Source organism: Furipterus horrens, unplaced genomic scaffold (genome assembly GCF_987537825.1).
Source record: "Furipterus horrens unplaced genomic scaffold, mFurHor1.1.pri manual_scaffold_5, whole genome shotgun sequence".
NCBI lineage: Eukaryota > Metazoa > Chordata > Mammalia > Chiroptera > Furipteridae > Furipterus > Furipterus horrens.
Genome location: NW_028327175.1, coordinates 161,289,577 through 161,311,275, shown reverse-complemented (window position 1 = coordinate 161,311,275; position 21,699 = coordinate 161,289,577). Strand labels below are relative to the sequence as shown.

Sequence of the window (21,699 nt, the reverse complement as noted above, 5' to 3'; positions counted from 1 at the left end):
CAAGAACCAAGAAGGAAGTCAGAGCTCAACTAGCGGAGCAAGAGAGCAAGGTGGGTGAGGACTTAAGTTTAGAAAGATCAGGTTTGATTGTTCTGTGCCACTTAGGAGCTGAGTGATCTTGGATAAATTATTTAACCTCTCTGAGCCCCACTCTGCTCATCTACAGATAGGGGAAATCATGTAGGTAAATTGCCTGCAATAGGGTAGCACTGGGCAGGTGTTTGGACTGTTGTGGACAGGCTGCCCTGGATGCTGCATCTGTGGCCACATGACTAGTCCTTGCCTCCATGAAATTCCTCCTTGGATCCTGCTGGGGTATAAGTAGGACAGGGAACTGGACTGGCCTCAGCCAGTGGGTGGAGGGCAGCAATGACTCTGCCATGGGCAAACTGGCACTGACAATGCTGCCACCAAGGAAGTGATGATGAAAAAATGGATACTAGACGTTTTCACTCAAAAAGCCCACAAAGTTGAGATAAGCACTGGGCTTTCAAGTAATGTCCACTGCTTAGAGTTCTCTATAAAGTGTTACATGGCCTCAGAAGCTAGGGTCCTACAGTGACTTCCTCCTCCACCACATCCAAGCTGATCAGGATGCCCCGAATCTCCTCTGGGAGCACTGAGCTGAAGACAGCAGAATGAAGGGTCATTGCTAATACCTATCCCTGGTTCAAGTCCCCTCATGTGCCCATTCACATAGGAACAAGCATTTTCTATAGAAGTATCTGTCACCCACTAGTTGAAGAGCCAACTAACTTGGCTGCCTCTGACTTTGTTGAATAAAAGGAGGAAAATGAAAGTGTGTATATCCTGGAAATGTAAAAGGGCATGCACTAAAAACTGCAACTTGGATTGAATCTGAGAACTAAGAGACAAAATCAATTTCACAGAGACCCCTCCCTACCACACCCCCGCCACTGCCACACCCTGCCTGGGTCACACACTGAAAAATCCTCTTCTCTTTAGCAAATTTTGTTCACTCCTCAAAACATGTGAGCTAGTTCCATGAGCCTGCCTGGGTCACATGAGACTTGGGACCCACAGCAGCCAAACCCCATGAGCTGCTATGACAGTGATGGGGGTCAGGGATGCCTGAACTCCACCTCCTGCCCTGGAGATGTATTTTTATTTCCCTTCCTCCCACAACTAAGGTGAGCAACAAAGAACAGTGGGCAAAAGCCTGGAGAATCCTCCTACCAGCCAAGCAGCTGGTCCCTCCCAGCTCACAGACACCCTCCTTCCTGGGGAAGACAGCAGTGCTATTGCCAGTCACCCAGCGCCACCCCTCAGCACCGCATCATAGTGCTGACCACCCTCCTCCCACTGTGCTCCATGCTGATTTCAAACCATTTCATTAATAGACATCATTTCTACTTCTGAAAGCTGTTCCCCTTTAACAGAGCAGGCGAGACCCCTGCTACTCCTTCTCCATTAGCTCCAGGGTGGTCCCAGTCTCTGAGCTTGGATGGCTGTTTTACTTTCATGCAGACATACTGCCCATGTGGAAAACATCTGAGGTTGAAATGAGTCACTAGCCAAATGCCCCAAGTGATCAACAGCATTAAAGTTGGTGAAAAAAACAGAGAGGTTTCAGGTTCCTTAAGGGGAGGGGACAGGGAAGGATTTATTTTAAAATGCTTTTTAATATATGTTTTTAGGTATCAAGTTCCAAGAAACCTTTCAAGGGTATCCTCTTCAATTCTCTGGCCCCAGAAGAGGGAGTGTATATAAGCCTGAGGTGGTGGGGAATGTAAGCTGCTGCCATGATGGCCTGCAGAACGTCACAGAGCCAGCGCACCTCAGAGTGGGGTGACTTATGGCTCTAGGGTTGCCACTTCTTGGGGACAAGCTCTGTTCTTTCTGTACGACTCTTGAGAAAGAACTCCTGGTCTGACCTAGTTCCTTTCTCTCCCCGATTCCCAAGCCAGCCTGCTCCCCCAAAGAACAGCCTTAAGAAGCCTTCAAGGAACCTGAAAAAAAATCTGCATGACTATTCATGTCGTGATTGCAAATGTGGTGGGGCCACAAAACCCCATGGTCACCTTTTGAAACAATGGCTTCAAAAGAGACAACTAAGTAGGACAAAGCAACATTGTGTTGACCAAAGCTTCAGAGCTCTACTGATCTTAATAACAAATAGATCTATGAGAGTGGAGGGGTCAGTAGCCCCACTTGGGATGAAGCCCTGAGCTGAATACCTTAGGCCCCTCCATCCACTCGACATCATCCGCGCCTGTTCCTTGGCTCTGGCTCAGACCACAGGGACTGGGAGGAGATCAAAGGAGATAGGAGGGAAAGAGGAAATTTACCCCTTGTAGGTCACAGCAGGTTGGAGGTACCCCCTCCCCAGGGTCCTACACTGACTCTTCAAATATCCTCAGATTATGCATTTTGAGTGTTCTTTCCTACCAAGACCCTGACGAATACAGATACTTCATTAAGTACCCAGGTATTTATTATGCCCTTGAACCAATGACCAGGTTGTAAACATAAAAGGACCCAGCCCTTACTGAGGCCATAAGCCATTTTAAAGATCCCTATTTGAAAACCCAAGCCTAACAATGCTTGGTCTCCGGTACAAAGAGACTTTCTGGAGCCCACATTTCAGGAATGAAGGGTTCCTGGAAGACTTGTCTTTCTGGTGCTCCAGTCTGGTTGGTGGGTACTCTCTCACCCACAGAAAGAAGGGTCTGCGCAAGCTTGGGTCTTGGACCTAATGACTGGTTATCCCATGGCAACCTCTTTTCCAGGGGGACCCCTCCAGTTAGCGAGAGCTGAGAATTCTCACATCTTGCTGTCAGCTGGGAGGAGCAAGGCTGGGTTTTGGCACTTAACTGAGCCCAATACTGGCAACCCAGTCCCCAAGAGGCTATAAAGAAAGGCGGAACGTAACCATCAGCTAGGGAGGTGATGCTCCATTTTGTGGCTGTACAACTGTCTTATTCAGATGTCTTTTGGTCTTCTTCAAAAGTCTCAGGAGTGTTCCATTAGTGTCTGGAATGTTTCTGCCTAGCATGGAGACAGCACGTGTCACCAGCTCCATGGGGAGAGACGAGGCCTGACTGTGCTCTGCTTTCTGCACTGAGCCCAACTCCAGACCTCTCTTCATGTCCTCTGAGCCCTCCTGGGAGGTCCTGCCGCTTTCACCAAGCTTGCAGTACCAACTCTCTTGCCATTGACCTCTTCTAGATGAGGTGCACAAGCAGGGCAGAGAAGGCAGAGCCAAGAAGCAAGCCCAAACACATGTAAAAGGACATCACCACCCCTGTGGCCTCGGCCAGCTCTCTGGACACAATCTTAGGCCCATAGATGAGGGCCAGGGTGCTGAGGTAGCCATTGCTGAGCCCCAGGAGTGAGCTGAATAGCACTGGATAGATGTCAGACGAGAAGACCACCACCTGCAGGTGGACACGGGGCTGGAAGTTGCAGAACATGAAGAGGGGGACAAGGCCAGTCCGGAGCAGCACCAGTCCAGGGAGCACCTTACTTCTGGGCCCTGGCACCTGGATCCAGGCTGTGATTTGCCGGCCACACAGGTCACCAAAGTTGAACAGGAGAAAGGCAGTGAGGGGGACGAAGAACCTGGTGGTCCACAGTGAGCCCGAGCTCTTGTCGAGGGATTCGATGTTGGTAGACATGGCAGGGAAGATGATGCTGGTGATGAAGAGCACGTAGATGACACAGAAGCCCAGGCCTGCTGTCCTCTTTAGGATGGGGAGGAGGGGTGGTGTTGTGGAGAGGCTGGCTCTGGGGGCCACCAAAGGTGCATTGGGGGAGTCCTGAAATGGCTGTTCTTCACCAGAAAACACATGGGCTGGCCAAACAGGCCTCAGGTAGTACCTGCAGGGAGAGAGGCACATGGTCAGAGGGCCCCAGAAAGAAAACTTGGGATTTCTAGCAACAAGGAGGGGACCTTTAGGCCCAGTGTGTAAAGCCCAAGTCCCTGATGGCCTGCAGCCCCAGAAGGCTCTCAGATTATATATATGAGCTCTAGGGTGGCCAGAGGGAAGCTGGCACAGTCCCTGACCTGCCTGTCCTGGTACTGCCTGAAAGGCTGGACTCTATCCAGCCCGCTGTTCTGTGGTGGTGGCCGTACCCTGAGAAGGGTCAGAGGAAACCAACTCTGACACGGACAGCATGATGGGCCTGGACTCCAGTCTCAGCTCACTTGTTTTTTGCTTTTGGGGAAAGGAGGTGGAGATAAAATAGCACTTAAAAATTTAAAAATTTTAATATTATGAAAGTAATACATGCTTGATGCAATGAACCCAAATAACACAGAAGAGAAATAATGTAGTAGAACTCTCCCCTCTGGTCTCACTCCTCAGAGGTACTGATCATTCAAAATCCAGTGTATATGGTTCTACACATCTGCAAACACCCTGTACCCCCTAAATCCCAGTTACGTTTCTTAAGCAAAAGTAGCATCAAACATACATATTGTAAAACTTTCCACAATAGTATAATTCCTATATAAATAATATATAAATATATCATATAACTTCATAAATACATTCATAACTATTACACATAAATGGATACATATAATTGTCCAAAGAACATTATATGGCCACCCTTTCACATGAGGGCACAGGGTTCTATGTCTCTGTTTCATTGCTGTATAGCGTTTTACTGTATGAACATACAATTCAACTGCTCCCCTACTGATGGACATTTCAGTTAGCTCCAGTTTTTCTCTACTACAAATAATGGTGCAGTGAATATCTCTATACATATTGCATGAATATAGTAGTATTCTATACTACTATAGTAGGGCAGATTTCTAGGAGAGTAACTACTGGATCAAAAGGTTTGTACCTTTTGCCCTGGCTAATGTGGCTCGGTTGACTGGAGTGTCATCCCCTAAACCAAAAGGTCATGGGTTCGATTCCCAGTCAGAGAACACGCCTAGGTTGCAGGTTTGGTCCCCGGTTAGGGCACATACAAGAGGCAACTGATAGATGTTACTCTATCTTTCTCTACCTCCCTTCCACTCCCTCTAAAATTGGTGAGCATGTCCTCAGGTGAGGATATAAGAAAAAAAAGAAAAGGTTTGTACCTTTAAAATTCTAACTGATATTGATGATTTGCTCTCCAAACAAGTAGGACTAATACAGTATTCCCTCACTTATTGCAGTATTACGTTCTAGACCCACCTGCGAAGTAGGAACCTTACATTTATTCTACAATCTTAAACCTACGTATCTTTAACAACATATGAATACAGTACCGCAAAAATCACACGATATACTACAGTAGTCTCCCTCTCTATATCGCGGTTCACTTATCGCGGCCTCACTGTATCGTGGGATTTTTAAAAATATTACATTTAATTATTTATCGCGGATTTTTCGCTATATTGTGGGATTTTGCGGTACTATATACGTATGTAGCTTCACCATCGTCTCTCGAGACGGACGGCTGCTGCCGATATACGTATGTTGTTTAAGTTATGTAGTTTTAAGAGTGTAGAATATGTTTAAGGACATAGTGGAAAAGGTTAATAAGGGACTGGGAACAGTTTATAAGTGTGTGGGAAGGGTTTATAAAGCCTTAAAATATGTATAAATACTAAAATAAATGTAAGTTTCCTACTTCGTGGATTTATACCTATCGTGCGGGGGTCTAGAATGTAATACCCCTGATAAGTGAAGGAATACTGTACTCTGTTTGACCCACCCACCCTACCCTTTTAATCTCTATGAAACCACCTATTTATTTCTTTTAAAAAAACTGACCACAATTTATAATCATTGTGTTAGTTTACTGGTTTATCTTCTGTCTCCTTTAATAGAAGACAGCTCCCTAGGGCAAGAACCATGTTTGGCTCTTACCAGCTAAATTTCCAGGCACAGAACAGCCTTCAAAACATAATTTTTGAAAGAACTGATAAGCCTATAAAAGTGTCTTTTCCCCATATCCTCAATACTGAATATTACCAATCTTTTCAATTTCTGCTACTCTGATCAAGGAAAAGGCATGGATCACATTGTCTTGCTGTGTGAACTTGTTTGAGTCACTCAACCTCTTTGGGTCTCAGGGGTCTGAAAACTGGGAGACATGGGCTAACTGTATTAAGATACCTCAAATAGAAGGTTTGGAATGGCGATGGGAGAACAGCACCTCGGTGATGGCTGGGTTCTGATTTCAGTCCTGTTTTACCTCTCCATGTGACCTCGGGCCAAGTATTCTCCTCTTTGGGCCCTGGTTTCCTCCTCTGTAAAATGAGGGGTTCTATAGTCATGAGCTTTTGAGATCCCTGTCAGTCCTCCCACCCTAAGAGCCTATATAGATAACAAGTGGGTTGGTGGGAAGATTCCTCCCCAGAATCACATTTCCATGTGATGCTGAGCAGGGCGTTTTGGCCTTGAACCCTGCCATGTTTCACAATCACTAGTTAGGGAAATATTCTTACTTCTCCCTCTACTCAGTGTCAGGTCCTTCCTTAAGTCTGCTCTGAGGAAGCTCCCTGCCAAGTTCCTCTGGTTGAAGCTCTTCCTCCTAAGTTCTTCCAAAGCTGACTGTCTCGCCTCACCCTTTTGGGGTCACCAGCATCCAGCCCTGTGTGCGGCTCAGGTCTCAGTTCCTCCTGGGTGCAATGGGGTAGCCCAGCCCTCCTAGGGCCGCACGTGTGGGCTCCCCCCCACACTTTTTTTTATCCTTACCTGAGGATATCTTCACTGATTTTAGAGGGGGATGGGGAGACAGACAGACAGACACACACCAATGTAAAAATATTGATTGGTTGCCTCCTGTACGCACCTGACCGGGGTTCAAACCCTCAGCCTTTTGGTATATGGGACGATGCTCCAAGCAACTAAGCTATCCAGCCAGGGCCTGTGGGATCTCTTTTAAGTAAGATTCAGTCTGAGTAGCCCCAGGAGCACAGCTCCCTCTAAAGCTCCATCCTCAGCTGAGTTTCTATAAAACCAAAAGTCTTGACTAAAGTGTTAATCAGCAAAGAAATGGAAGCTTCCATGGGACAGCATATCTCTGGGTGTTCTCTCTCTCACATGCTCAGCTGGGAAGGACTTTGGCCTGTTCAAGTGAGACTGAAATCCAGGGTGATCACCTGTTCTGGGTTGCCTGAGACTGTCCTGGTTTTAGCACTGAAAGCCCCTCATCCTGAGAACACGTTCAGCCCAGGCAAACAGGAAAGGCTGGCCACCCCACTGAAAACAGACCATGCAAAGTGCTCTGAAAACAGGACAGGGAAATAGCAGAAGGTGTGGTGGGAATCTCCTGCCTTCTGTTCAATTAGTGACTCAGAATAATTTAATCAGCAGTGACAAGGTGCCAGGTAGTGTATGGGGTGCTGGGGGTGAGGGGCAGTGAGCCAGCCAGAACCCAGGATTCAAGGGACACCATCATGAAGTACAATTGGGCAATTTCTGATGACGGCCTTGAAGGAGCAGAGGAGGGGATGGGCGAGTTCATGGGTCTGTAGCCTCCTGGGGGACATAGGGTCAAGTTGCTCAGGCCCCTGTTATCTTCCTGAGGCCACTGAGGCCAGCCTGGGTTATAACAATCCTCAAACTGGGAAAGCAACCTGCCCTGGTAGAATTGGGGTTCTGTGATTAGCAAGCTGACTCTCACAGGAACAGGAGACGTGGACTGTGACAGAACCTTGAAGTCACAAGCCAGAGCTATGACATGATGCAGTGGAAAGAACGCAGCTCCAGAAAACAGCTCCAGGTTCAAATCCCTGCCCGCGACTCACCACATGGGCAACCTGAGCATGTCTGTTCTCTCTCCAAAGCCTCAGTTTCCTCATGTGTAAAATGGAAAAACATAGTAACAACTGCAAAGTCTTCATGTATACTAAACGGAGAAAAGGTGTATGTGAGTGGCTTAGCTCAATGCCACCACACAAAATAGGTTTCCTGTGGACAAGGGCAGAGCCAGGGCCTGATCTCTCCAAGCTCTGCTGGCTAGCACACTGAGGGACCAAAGATCAATCACCTGGCCTTCTCTGTCCCAGTTTCTTCACCTGTAAAATGGGGAAAACAATTCTTGCATTTCCTACATCAAATAAGATAACAGATATGAAAAAGTATTGAAAAAAATAGGAGAAAAAGTTGAGCTGCTTCTAAAGAACAGCAGGAAACAAGAAAGAAAAAAATGAAAGACACAAAGCAAGAAAGAAACTAAGGCAAGAAAAGAGGTCCTGCAGGGTGAAGGAGGCCCCGGGGAAAGGGGCTAAAAAGATAGGCTTGTTGGGTTTGAATTCTAGTGCTGCTGCCAACAGGCTGAGCAGCGAGACTCAGGCAAGTAATTCACCCTCTCTGTGCCAGGTTTTCTCATATGTGAATGGTAACAATCATGATAAATCATAATGCTGCATCCTATGAGGAACAGGTGTGTAAGTATTAAATGGGAGATGAGCCATCAGACTAAGCTGAGCACAATGCAGGGGCAGTGGAGGTGCTCAGTGAATAGAGTTATTACTCATCATTCTTCAGGTCCCACCACCTGTCCTCCCTGTCTGCAAACTTGCAACTCACATCCATTGGCCCACTAATTTATTGAGCAACTACTTGAGCCCAGCACATTTTGAGGCAGCAGGACACAGCAGTGAACAAAATCTACACAATTTCTGCCCTCAGGGAGCTCACGCCCCAGTGGGGAGATGCGCAGTAAACAAGGAAACAAACATGCCACCTAATTAGATAGATGACAATACCAGTAAATAATAAAAAGACACAACCACATGAAAGAAAAATGAACTGAGAGATCGAGAAGTGGGGTCTCACTTGGCATACTCCAGTCGGGGCAGCAGCAGGTAGAGCCCCATGCAGAGTCCAAGGAAGACGTCCGCAGTCAGAAAGAAGGCCAGGGTGCTGTCCGTCACATCGTTGGACAGTGCCAGGTCCACCAGGGAGGCCACGGCACTGATGGTGCCCCCCATGGCTCCTCCTGCAGAGAACACAGGACACCATGAAACAGGTCAGTGGTGGGTCCATCTTCCCTGCATCTTAGGTCTGCCTCCTCTCTGCTCAAGTTTAACAGAACCAAAATAAAGTTTCTCCCTGCTGAGAAAAATGCTGCAGTTCTCAGTGTCCTGGGTCCTTGGCAGACAAGGAGGGGTTCTGCAACCATGAGCTCTCGAAGAGGATATCGGTTTTCATGTCCCTGACCCAGAGGCTGCTGTCTGAGGTGGTAAGTGGCCTCCAAGGTTTTGCCTGTTTCCATCTCTCTTTATCGCTTGGTGGGGTCAGAAATTTTAGATTCAGGGCGGGACATATCAAGGAACTCCTCTTCGGCTCAAACCATCCACCAACCAAACTGGGAAAGGGGTTCAGGGAACGTCTCAGCACAGGCTCTGCAGCTGTCTCCGAGCCAGGCTATCTGACCTGGGCAGTCCTTACCAGTTACAAAGTCCCTGTGCCGCCCACCCGTGAACTCACGGAACTTACCTCGTGCCCCATGGCAGCTGTGGTACTGTATGTGTGTGAACACATGGGTGCACGCATACACACGTATTCACACGTATCCTATCACATGCACATACACTCACCTGCAGTCTATCACATACACATATATGCACACACACTATCATACACATACTCCCATGCACATACATAGTAAGTCACATATATACTCACACACATGCACTGTCACACTCTTACACACATACACACAGTTGCACCTACTTGCATGCAACGGCTCTACACATGGAATGTTCTCTCTTGCCAAGGGCTTTGACCTGTGACCCATGTGACCCCGTGGCACCACACCTTTCACTGCTACCTAAGGAGGTGGCAAGACCTAGTGGACCCAGGGGTCCAGGACCCAAACTGATGTACGTCTCACCCTTGACTCTGCTACTTGCTCATTGTGACCTGGGCGCTAATGTGGCATCTGGGAGCCACAGTTTGCTCATCTGTAAAATGGGGAGAATCGCGCCTGCCTTACATGGCTCCTTTGAGGACTGAAAGAGATGATGGTTGGAAAGGGCCTGGCACAAAGCCAACTTTCCACAAATGCCTGTCACCTTCTTGCCATAATCATGCAGTTGGGAGAAGGACTGTGTCTTCCTTTTCTGTTGAACCTCCCAACCATGGGTACTCAACATTTTGTTGGCCCAGAATCAGCAGTTGGCTAACTGATCATTTATTGCTCTCTGCCTCTGTTTATTTGCCTGGAAAATGGTGCTAATATTCGTCCCGTCATCACATGAGACTGCAATGAGGGGGAAGTGGGACAATGAATAGAAAAAGCACTGAACACAGACACAACCATCAGCATCAGGACAGTAAGTGCCTGGTGACTAAGTTGGATAGACTGGCTGAATGAATTTCAATTCTCAAGGAAGCAAGAAGCGGCTGACTGCAAACAGCAAACAGCTTCATGTTCGCCTGAAGTGCTTTGTCATTTTATTAGGCAGCTAGGACCAGGCACCACTTTGCTGCCTGTTGTTGCATGGAGGAGAAGTGGGAGAGAGACGACAGTTGTGACCCTCGTCCCCTGTAATGCCCACCATCACCGCCTCACTCTGCCTGACATCTTTGTGGCTCTGCAGAGAACAGCCCTGGCCCTGGTGGGTGATCCCAACCTTTTTAATAGGAGCTCTAATAGCCCCAGGCTGGGATTTGAAGGAAGGCAAAGAAATAGAAGTTAGCATAGTGATTAAGAGCACAGACTCAAGAACCACAACATCTGAGTCCAAGCCTGGCTCCACCATTTCTGGCTGTGTGATCTTCAGCAGGTCATTTAACCGCTCTGTGCCCCCCGTTTCCTCATCTTTAAAATGGAGATGCTAATAAAGACCCCCTCTTAGGGCTGTATAAAGATTAAAAAGGATTATTACATGTAAAGTGCTCAGAAGAGTTCCTAGCACAGAGAAGTACCATATAAATCCTCAGATTCTCAATTAGGTGTTTGGCTATTTCTGTCCTTCCTACATCAAAGCAGCAACAGCAGGGTAAACCCTTTGCCAAGAGGCTCCCAACTTCTGAGAAGCTGTAATCCACACCTGGGCGTTTAGTAAGAACTGGGGTGAAACTCAGTAAGACATTTGCCGGCTGCCCGGAGGAAGAGATCTAACATCACTGCCTATTGATTTTCCTCTCTCTCTTCTCAAGTTGTAGAGAACTTACAATATTATCATCAACAACAAACCAGCCCTCGGGGAGCTCATCCTTCATGACTCCCTACTTTTATCTCATCAGTTATGGAAATACATGCAAATGAGGGGTTTAAAAAAACTCCAGTACAAAACAAATGAATTGTTCCTCAGATGCCAACGCAGGCAGAATTCACAGATGGGTTCCTCTGGACAAAAAGTAGGGGGTGGTGAGGTGGCACTGGGGCCTCTGGGAAAGTGGACACCTGGGACTTTCCGGAGTGATGGGTGCCCAGTAGGGACTGCACACAGTGGTGACAGTGGCTCGGGGCCCAGGGTAATTAACATATAAGTGTGAGCATTGGATTTCAACATTTTGTCAAAAATGGACTTTCTGAAGAGTTCAGGGAGTGTCCCCCCTTCTCTAGAAGATTCGCTGATGGCCAGATAAACTTGAAGGACCACTTTCCAACATAAAAGGGTATATGTTTGGTTACTGGCCCCTTATAGGTAATGAGCAAGGTGGACGTTATATTGCAAAATATATCCTCCAGCAAGATGGAGGGAGATGAGGGGACAAGAGCTTCTCTCTGGGACAGGGGGTGACAGAAGGAATTAAATCCAGCACTTGGTGGCCATTTCCTTCAGCCTAGGCATGCCCTTCTTGAAGCATTGCTAGGGATATATTGATTGTACTCCAGAAACTCAGCAATGGTTCCATTCTTGTATTTTCTTTTAGGCCCAAAGGTTTCCCAGGATAGAACCAGAAGACTAATCCTATATCAACAGTGGCAAATAGATTTGAAGCCACATCTAACTCTGATCCGTTGAAGTAACTGTCTCCAGTGCTGCGTTGAAAAGAATGTAGAGGCTCAGGAGGAAAGATACAGATCTATTAGTGATGTCTACCACTGGCGCAGGACTGGGAGAGGGACACACACTTGTCAATACATTTGTCATGCCTGCCACATACTACCTGGCATTATTCATTATGGGTACACAGCGGATTCTTTGTGAAATTCTCTTCAAGTGAGCAAATGCTCCCAGCACTCCTTCACATGACAGGGGCGTGCAGAGACACTGAACAGAGCAGCTGAGCCCCCAGTCTTGCTTTAGGGGTGGTGGTCTCTTGGGAAAGCACAGATTCTTACTGACCCAGCTCCTTTTTACCTTGTTGGTACCCCTGGGTAAGAGAACAGAACTGCTGAGGGCTAAACAACAGGCTTAGGATCAGCATCAAAATTGCAGCTAAAGGTGTTGGCCCAAGTCACACATCAGCACCCCCACAGAAGGCCAGAGTTCTGGGTCACAGGAGTTCATTCACTAGGCTGCCAGCTCCTGAGAGGCTGAGTCTTGTTCATCTTTGAATCCCCAGCACATAGCAGGTCTTCTATAACATCAGAAAGGAGGAAAAAACATAGAAGGGAGGAAAGAAGGAGAAAAGAAGGGGGAAGGGTAAGGGAATGGAAAAACAAAGGGAAGGGTGGACAAGAGGAGGGAAAGGGGGAAGAGGGAAAGAAAGAAAGGAATGCTGTTTCAGGAGACGCACTTGGTAGACAGACTATATGTTCCAAAAGTGACTGCAACTCTGTCCTCCCTCCCACCTGCTCCTCTGACAGTATAATTTTCACACGCTCCCAGTGGGACAGTGGGGGTCTGTGTTCTCTCCTCTTAAATCCTGATGGGCTTATGGCTATGACAGAAGTGACCCTACACAGTAAATCATAAAAGAAAGTAACACTCTGTCTGGCTCTCCTGGGATCCTCGCTCTTGCAACCCAGACTATGCCATAGGGAAGCCCAGGCAGCCACAGCAGGGTCCAGGTGGAGAGAAGCCTTGGCTCCAGACCCAGCCCTGGCTGAACTTCCAGCCAACAGCCAGCACCATCGTGCCAGCCAGGCGAGCGTGCCACCACCAAAGTGGATTCCTGAGCCCCAGTTGAGCTATCTCAGCACGGAGCACAAGACAGCTATCTGCACCAACTCCGGCCCAAATCGCAGATTTGTGAGCAAGAGAAACAACTGTTCTTGCTCTAAGCCATTAAGTTCTAGGGTGCTTTGTTACATAATAATATGTAATGGAAATACACCTACCCTTCCTTTCCTTTTCTGGAAAGGTGGTTACACGCTCTCCTCTGGCTCCTTCATGTGTGAGCCGGAAGGACTAACCTGGTCAGATGTCTCACCTGATATCAGCGCCTGCGAATTCCTCATAGGGAAGGAGCCAGTCATGCCGAAGACACTGCTATTGAAGATGGTGGATGAGCCGCTCAGGATGGCCATGCAGGCGATGGTGACAGCAAAGAAGCTGTGGGTCCAGGAGGAGGTGTCCACCTTCACCAGCACGGTCATTACCACGAAGATGGCCAGCATGACAGTCAGTGAGGCCAGCACACGGACATGAATTGGAACTCTAGGGGGAGGATGCCAGAAGTAGTTAGAAACCCCCTTGGGGCTCCATGCCAGGCCGGGCTGGTGAACATTATTATGGGAAGCAGGTGAGCTCAGGGACGGGGTCTGTCCATCTGCAGCCGGGGGACCTTGGTCTGAGCCCTGCCCTTTCCAGCTCACTTGCTGTGTGGCCTTGGCTAAGTGACTCAATTGCTCTAGTTTCAGTTTCTGGACGACAGGGAGAAGACTGGATCTACCTGCGGGAGTGGTTGTGAGGACATCTGCAGGGGAGTGTGCAGAGCGCAAAGCTGAGTCTGGGTCAGGGTAACTGCTTGGCAGATACGGCTTCTTTTAGTCTTGCTGTGAGGTTCAGGACAGAACACGAGGGGCACTCAAGGAAAGCCCCCTCCCTGTTCCGCCTGCTGCAGGGCTAAGCTTCTGCTGGCTTTGTCTAGTGTTTAACAGAGCAACCACCCACTGGACTTCCATCCCACAAAAGTTAGTAGTGGGGGGAAAAAGAAGAACATCACCACCATCACTGTCATCACAGCACCCAGTACTTAATTTATACTAGGTACTCTCCTAAGCGTTTTCTATAGCTAACTTATTAAATTTGCATGTGCAGATAAGGAAATTGGTCAGAGATGCTAAGGAACTTGCTTAAGGTCATTTGGCTGGGAACCCAGGAGGTCTGGCTGCTGCCTGTGTTCTCTGGATGACACTCTAGTGCCTCCCTGGAACAAAGAGAATAATGTGGTCCATACAAGTGGCGGGGGCAGAAGGCTTCTCCTGTGATGGTCTCCACTGTCAAGGACAGCAGCTGATGCAAAGCTTGTGAAGCTCAGGACCAGCCCCCTGCCCCACCTCCCACCCTAAATGTAAGCCCTACACTCCTCCCAGCCCCCAACCTGCCCAAACACTGCCCTTCAGGGAGAAGCAGGGAAGGCTGACTCTCAGAGAAACTGCGCATTTTTATTCCAAGGAGAGAGAACATCATCTTAAAAGGCTGTTTAATTCATCAGATTAGACTAAGCTTTAAACCGGATTGGAAGTTAAGTTGATTTTCCCTCTAACCAGTGGGTGAGGGCTGGGAGAAAAGCCAGATTAGTTATACATAATTTTTTTTTTTGATAAAAAAAGAAATACTTTAAAGGCAGGAAAAATATATATACATAAATAGGTGTGAAATGATGAACATGAAAAGCAAGAAAGGGCTTTTTCAAAGTGCTTTTGTGGTCCCAGGATAATTTGAGTGTCGTTCTGATCCAACTGAAAGGAGCAGGTGCTGCCTCTGCTTTATAAGGAGTAGAAGGAAGCCCAAGGAAGTGAGAGGGTGGTTTCAAAATCAGTGTTGGTTCAAAGTCAGTGTAAGTCTGTGGGGAGGTGGGACTAGAACCCAGGTCCAGCAGTACCCAGAGGCAGAGCTAACTTTAACTTTCCAGGTAAAGAATGAGAAAATCCTCTTTGTGTCTCTATTGTTTGTCACCAAGAGTGCCAGCTAACACAGAGGCACATCAGCGTTTCCAGCTCAGAGTGCCCTGCCCACGTGCCCTACCTTTTATAGGAAGCAGGCTGCAAGTGACAGGTAATTAACACCTCCTAAGAGCAAACTTCAACCAATGCCCAGGAAGTAAGTGAATAAACACACCGAGTCCCTCCTCGCCCTGTGTGTCCCACACTAGCTCCCAGAGTGGCCCTGGCAGGTCGAGCTTGGTAACCCTCTGGGGGAGCTGGCTTAATGAGGCATTCTTCATTGGCTGCCTTCCCTTACTGGTCTCCTTTTTCCACTCTCCTACCTTCACATCCTCCCAAATAAACCACCTTTAAATAAAATACTTGTTCCAGGGTCTGTTTCTGGGGAACCCCACACTAAGACACATCTTCCTAGGATCTGCAGGGGTCTAGGCCTGGGCAGGAGCTGGTGGGCAGCTAGGTGGAGCACCTGACCCCCGGGGGCCTGGAGTATCTATATATATGCACACCAGGCGCCCTGGAGGCTGGTGGTCAGGCCTTACCTCTGATGCTCAGGGAGATTCTACACATTCAACCCGGCCACCAGTGTCCCCACTCCCAGCAGCTGGAGCTGCCCCATCCACCCCCCAAATAACAGCAAGCAGGGGCACAGAGCCTGAGTCAGGAGACTGGAGCCCTGCCCAGTGCTGCCTATAACTCACCATGTGACCCCAAGCAAACAGTCAACCTTTCTGGGCCTCAGTTTCCTCATCTTGGAAAGGAAGAGGCTAGATAACATTCAGGTCCCTTCCAGCTGATGATTCCCAATCTGAAGAAATTCAAGTGGAGAGAGAGGCTGGGACAAAGCCCAAAGGTTTTCACAGTTCCTTGGAGTAGAAAGAAGGACTAGAACAGACTGGGAGACATGAGGAGCTACACAGCACAGGGCCTATCTAAGCTGTCATCCCCAGGGCTGCCGCGGGGCCTGGTGGGCATCTGGCAAATACCCACTGGCTACACAAACTGACAAGGAAAGGTATCAGCAGTAAGGGATGGCTTTCGCACTGGGCCTGAACCTCCCATCGCTCTGCCTCTTGGCCCCTCAGCAGGGCAGGGAGACAGCTGTGTGCACCTGCAGCGCTGCCGGCCAACCCTGGGAACAGCTTTGGCCTTTAACCACCCCCTTGCAGACATTGCAGGAAAAGTTCATCTCAGGAATTCTGCTGGCCTCACAGGAACTTTCCTGTGCCTGTCACCACAAGGCAGGCGGTTACTTGAACAGGACAGTTGCTTTGGAGAGAGCTAGGGGACTTATCCAGCACCCACAGCGCGGGAAGAGGAGGGGAGTGAAGGATGAGGAGGTAAATGACGCATACATTTAAAAAGCAAGGCAAGCCCCCTTTGTCTCGGCCCCCCCTAAGGCCCTTCACCTGCACAGGTTTCCTGCTGGCCTGCTAATTGCCAGCTACATAACCCATTCTCCTCCAAGCCTCATCCATAAGCCCCAGGCCCTCAGGGATCTCGCCTGGGGCTATTTTCAATGCTCATAAAGCTGTATGGCATGTGCTTGTGCAACCTGCCCCACATGCAGTAATGGGGGCTCGCTGGCCACACTCTCCGTCACCCACCCCAGGCAGGAAAAGTGGCCCAGAGGGTGGTGATGCTGTTGAGATTTCAGGGAGTCTTGACAAGCGCCCATGGTGGGTGGGTGGGTGGGTGTGTGTGTGCGCGTGTGCTGGTGGTAGTGGTGGTGGTCGTCGGGGGAGGTTGGGGGGGATTTTGTTCTGGGACAGCAGAAAGGCCTTTGGAGGGCCAGAAGGTGAGATGTCCGCTCCAGCCCCTGGACCCTGAGGCAGGTCAGTGACATGACATTCTTGGAGAGAATTGCCAGCTGTACCCATGCTGCTAGCTCCCCACTACCCCCTTGCTTGTGAGGGCTCAGGACCCCAGGGGACTGATTTCCCCACAAGTCTCCTAAATGTAAATCCTCCTCATAAGTATTTATGATGCTGTAGACTGAACATAATAAAATGCTTGGTGATTATGTATGAGCCAGTCAGAAAAAGCCAGGGTTCTCCAGTAGGTGAGAAAAGGAGACATTTCAACCTCACGCACTAAATAAAAAACAGTGTAGCCTCAAACCATTGCCCTCACTCCTCTCCTGTAGCCAAGGGAGGGCAAGGGAAGGCAAGAGCGGCCCCCAGGGCAGCCTGGACCCTTCTGGGGTAGGAGGCGCCTGAAATGCTGAGCCCTCAGAGCCAGCTCTCTGCCCAAGCTGTGGGGAGAGGAGGACAGCTGCCTGGGCAGCCCCAGGTCCCCACCACAGACAGGCCCAGGCCTTTCTAACCACTTCCTCCTTCCAGCAGCTTGAAGCCAGAAAACTGGGGAACTAGGAAGTAGGGGACCCAGAAGTTCCAAGCACAGATGTGAGGCTGAAGGGTCCCAGTTCCAATCCTGGCTCCACCCTCTTACTGGCCATGTGACCTCTGTGAGCCTGTTTTCCCACCTGTAAAACAAGGTGGTAAGTTTCCTGTTCCAGGCTGTTGCAGGATCAAAGGAGGGAATGCCACTAAAGGATATGAGTGCTCACTACTCTTATTAGAGATTATCCTCCCAGGGCTCTGAGGGTGGACCTTCCCCGCCACTGTTGACCCCAGTCTTAGGATAGCTCCCTCCCAACCTTCTGGACTTCACAACCACAAAGGAGGCAGTACCAGATAAGACGCCAGGTCAGGCCACTCCTCACTGGCCCTGTGGTCTTGGGCACATCTCCTGACTGCCACTTGGAAAATCGGTGATGTCACAGCCTCCCTCCTGCGTCGCTGTGCATCCTCAGTGATATAACAAGGGGACCTCCAGGCATCATTCCCTTGTTAAGAGTTCAGATAGTGACTCCAGGTCAAGCAGGAGCCGGTGATCTCTTTTATGTGAGCCTGGGCTGGCCCAGCAGGACAAACCCCTGTCTCCAGGGCTGGCCGAGTGAGTGGACAGACAGGATCATGAAAGAGGACTGGAGAGGAGAGAGGACAGTGAGAGGCTGAGGGACTCCCCCACATGGGTCTGTCACATTTTCCTTGTCCTCCTCCTCTTCCATCCCCTTGTGACTACTTTGACTAGTGGATTACAACAGACTACGTGACAGCAGAAAGTAGGTTACAAAAACCACACAGCTCTGCCTTGTCTCTTGGAGCACTTGTTCTTCAGCTACAATATGAAAAGTCCTACTACCCAAGACCAACATGGAAGAGACTACAGGGAGAGGGGAGGGGGAGGGGCACCCAAGGAGGCCCAGCAGCTGCAGCCCCAGCTGTCTGCAACCACAGGAGAGACACCAAGTCAGGGCTGCCAACTGAGCCTGCTGAGTCCCAAAATCATGAGAAATATTATTATTGTTTTAAGCCACTATGCTTTGGGATAATTTTTATACAACAACAGAAAATTGGAATACGTAGCCCTGTAGCATAATATGTTTGGAAAGACAGGTCTATGCAGGCTTAGCACACATGAAGCACATGTGCTGCCCTCTCTTCTCCTGCACTCAGAGCAGACATCACTAATCCATCACAGCACACTCCCAAGGCCAGACTTGCCTTAGATTCCTCTTCAACCAGAAATCCAGGCCATCATTACGAATTGAGCAAAGTAAAATAAAACAGATTTGCCATTAGAGATTTAAGGTTTCAGTAGACAGTGCCTAGGTTCAGGCTTCTAAATTATGACCTAGCCACTGTTTTCACCCAGTGGCAGCCTAGCAGAAATGCAGGCAAAGTCCCTCAGGCTGCTGGCCTTGCCAACCTAAATTGAGAATGGACGGCAACAGCCATCCAGTGGTATCTAAGGACCATGCCTGTTTGCCTGGCTGTCTCCTAAATCATCCCTTCTCCATGGTGCATGTAGATGGAGGCTCTCTCCTAGCCCTTTACCAACAGTGTTAGAAGTTCCCTGCTGATCCCTTTGCGAGTAGTCTACACTCGAGCTGGTGTTACCAGCTGAGCACTGAGCAGTTAGGTGACCCAGTCCCACACAGCCAGAGCTGGACTTGCCTGGAAGACCAGCTTCCACAAGACTGGCTTCCTGGCCTCACCCTACCACCTACCATCCAGGTGGGGTCCTTGGCTGCAGGGCCTACAGCCCAGGCAGCTGCTGATAGACAGCCTCCCTTGAGAGAAAAAGGGAAGACCTATTTCCCCATAGGCCTCCTGGTGCAGCAGGAAAGCGAAAGTCCAGCTTCCTGATGGGGCATTCGTTCCATGGGCAGGGTGCCAGGATCTGACTTCAGTCTTCATGGAGGAATCTGAGCTGCCGGCCTCCTACTTTGGTGGCCACCATTGAAGCAGGCAGAAAAGCAGCAGCCATGGATCAAAGGGAAGTGGGTGAGGCTGGAAGTGATGGCCGGGCTTCAGAGAGGGAGGAAAGTGGCCTACCTGTTGACAAGCAGGAAGTTCGCCACGAGGCACAGCACGGAGGGCACGGTGGAAGCGATGGAAAGGTAGCTCTCAAGGTAATTCTGTAAGCACAGAAGTGAGGAAGCCACTGAGGTTACTCAGGTTGGAGGAGAGGGGCCCCACCAGAGCATAGTGACAGGGCTCCTCTGGGGGTGGCTTCTCCCTGCTATTTTCAGTACCTATCAGTGATGGGTAGGTCTATCCTAAGATGGTATGGTCCCACCCCATCTCTGACCTAGGTCACTCACTGGGTCACTTAGCTTACAGACACCAATAAAGTCATAAAGAAGAAAGAAACATGATCTCTGCTCTCCGAGAGGCCCCAGTGCTCTGCAGCCTATAATGTCACCTATTCCACTTGTTCCACCGCAGATGAGGCCATGGGGATAGGACTCAATGTGTGTCTACAAAGAAAAATTTTGCCCTATCAGCCTTAGCTCATTGTCAAATTTCAGAGTTACCCAAATGGGCTTCAGTATGACTCAACCACATTCTCACGTTCTTGCAAACAAGTGAGGCCTCTTAAAAACACACCAGGCCCTGAAACCTGCAGGGCCACATTGTTCTGACTCCGGATTAGCTCCTTCAATAGAGCTGTAATCGAATGTCAAAGCCATTTGGAGAAGTGGCTCCCAGAATGGCCAAGGTGAGGAAACAGGGCATTTCCTGGAAGCAGCTCAGGGATATTACAGGCAAAGAGTACATGAGCCCACAGACAAGACACAGAATTGCTGATCATAATGTGCTGGAACTTACAGCTAAAGAAGAAGCTGTGCAGCAACTGCATGTATGTGTTTTTTTTTTAACTCAGAGAACTGTCTGCTTATAAGGGTGGATTTTACTGTATGCACATTATCCCTCAATATCCTGTCTAAAAAGAAAATTTTGGACAGGGCTGACAGGTCTTGACTATGCCACTGTGTCAAACCATGAACACCAGGTCAGTAATGATGGGTTCTAGGCCGTGACAATGCTTATACGTATTAAGCATTTACTCTATGCCACACACAAGGGCTTTATATGAATTATATTCTTTGGCCTAAAAAATAAAAAAGATGCTGTGAGTATTCTACTCTGGATAGCTTATAAAAATGAACTTACCTGAGGAAAGATTTTGAGTTACAAATGTGCTAAACGCAACAAACAATGTGTGGAAAACACTTGCCAATGTGCAAAGAACTCTGGCAATTGTGAGGTTCACTATACAGCAGTGACTTTCAACTGGTGGGCTGCAAGAATTTTTAAAACATGCAATACCTGACTAGTCAGAGGCACAACCTCTTTTCCCTTAGATTGCCAAATTAGAAAAATGACAAGAGCCAACACAATAGCCACCTGATGTGAATGAATCAAAAGCATACCTAGTTTTTAGGTCAGATAGACAAAAATATATTTTTTGGTGGCTTCAGAATTTTAGTAATTAGTCTATGTGTGCCACGAGGTGAAAAGGTTGAAAGTCACTGCTGTAGAGTATAACATGTGTTTCCTGCCCATTAAGAGCAGAGTGTACCACTGGGGGTGTAAGATAGAGTGTGAAGCTTTTTTAACATCTCGAAACACCACAGGAAGAGATGTTAGAATTCTGTGAGTTTTTTTTTCCAAGTCAGAGGTAGGAGCAGTGAGTTCTAAGGGAATTCCAGGTAGGGGAGTGGAACAAGGGGCGGCTGAGTACTTGAGAGAATGGAAATGGGTGTGGGTTTCGGAAAAGGTCCCAGAGAAGGGAGGATTTGAGTCAGATCTTGAAACAGAGGGTCAAATCTCTTCTTTCTGGAAATCTGATTGCAACGTGGAGGCCAAGAAAGAAAGATGTCATAATAGGCTCCTCTAGTCCGAAGCACAGATGGTTCCACAGCCCCTTGTTAAGCCTGCAGAGTGCTTTTGGTCTTTGAAATCTGCATCTCGAATGTAAGGTCATGGCAGCCTTGCAATTAAAATGATAATCACAGCCCATGTGGTCCATGAGCCTTAGAAATAGCCTTCCTCCCATCAGGCGCCACCTCCTTGTTCCTGCCCTGATGGGCTCAGTAGAGCCTGGACTGGTCTGAGGCACTCAGTCAATTACACCTTGACATAGTGGCTGGGCCTGCGTGAGGCCTGGCAGGCAGATGTCAAATGGGAGAAATGGAAAAAAGCCCCGAGGAACAGATGGCTGCAGAAGGGTGCCAAGATTACCCCAATCTGAGCTCCCAGTGAGGTGCCCTTCATTCAGGGGCTGTTTATTCCATGGCAAATCCATGCAAGACCACCATGGGATGCAGAACCTCTGTCTTTGTTTTTCTGAGAAGGCTCAGGTTCCCTGACAGCTTAGGAATGGGGATTTCCTAGGTAATTGAATGTTCTGGCCTGT

The 21,699-nt window shown here is 48.7% G+C and overlaps 1 protein-coding gene across 2 annotated transcripts in view; it reads right to left on the bottom strand.

The window, feature by feature from the left end:
• Positions 1 to 2,437: 2,437 nt before the first annotated feature.
• Positions 2,438 to 21,699, bottom strand: part of SLC29A3 (solute carrier family 29 member 3) — a 42,235-nt gene continuing 22,973 nt past the window's right edge. The window contains exons 3-6 of one of the 2 annotated variants that reach the window (XM_090278155.1): positions 19,332 to 19,414; positions 13,251 to 13,477; positions 8,754 to 8,916; positions 2,438 to 3,840 (exon numbers count right to left, since the gene is read on the bottom strand). In XM_090278155.1, the coding sequence (XP_090134281.1) occupies positions 3,186 to 3,840; positions 8,754 to 8,916; positions 13,251 to 13,477; positions 19,332 to 19,414 (1,128 nt within the window). In that variant the 3' untranslated portion in view covers positions 2,438 to 3,185. Of the gene's footprint in view, positions 3,841 to 6,083; positions 6,218 to 8,753; positions 8,917 to 13,250; positions 13,478 to 19,331; positions 19,415 to 21,699 lie in introns of both variants that reach the window. The other variant, XM_090278156.1, reaches the window with a different exon arrangement.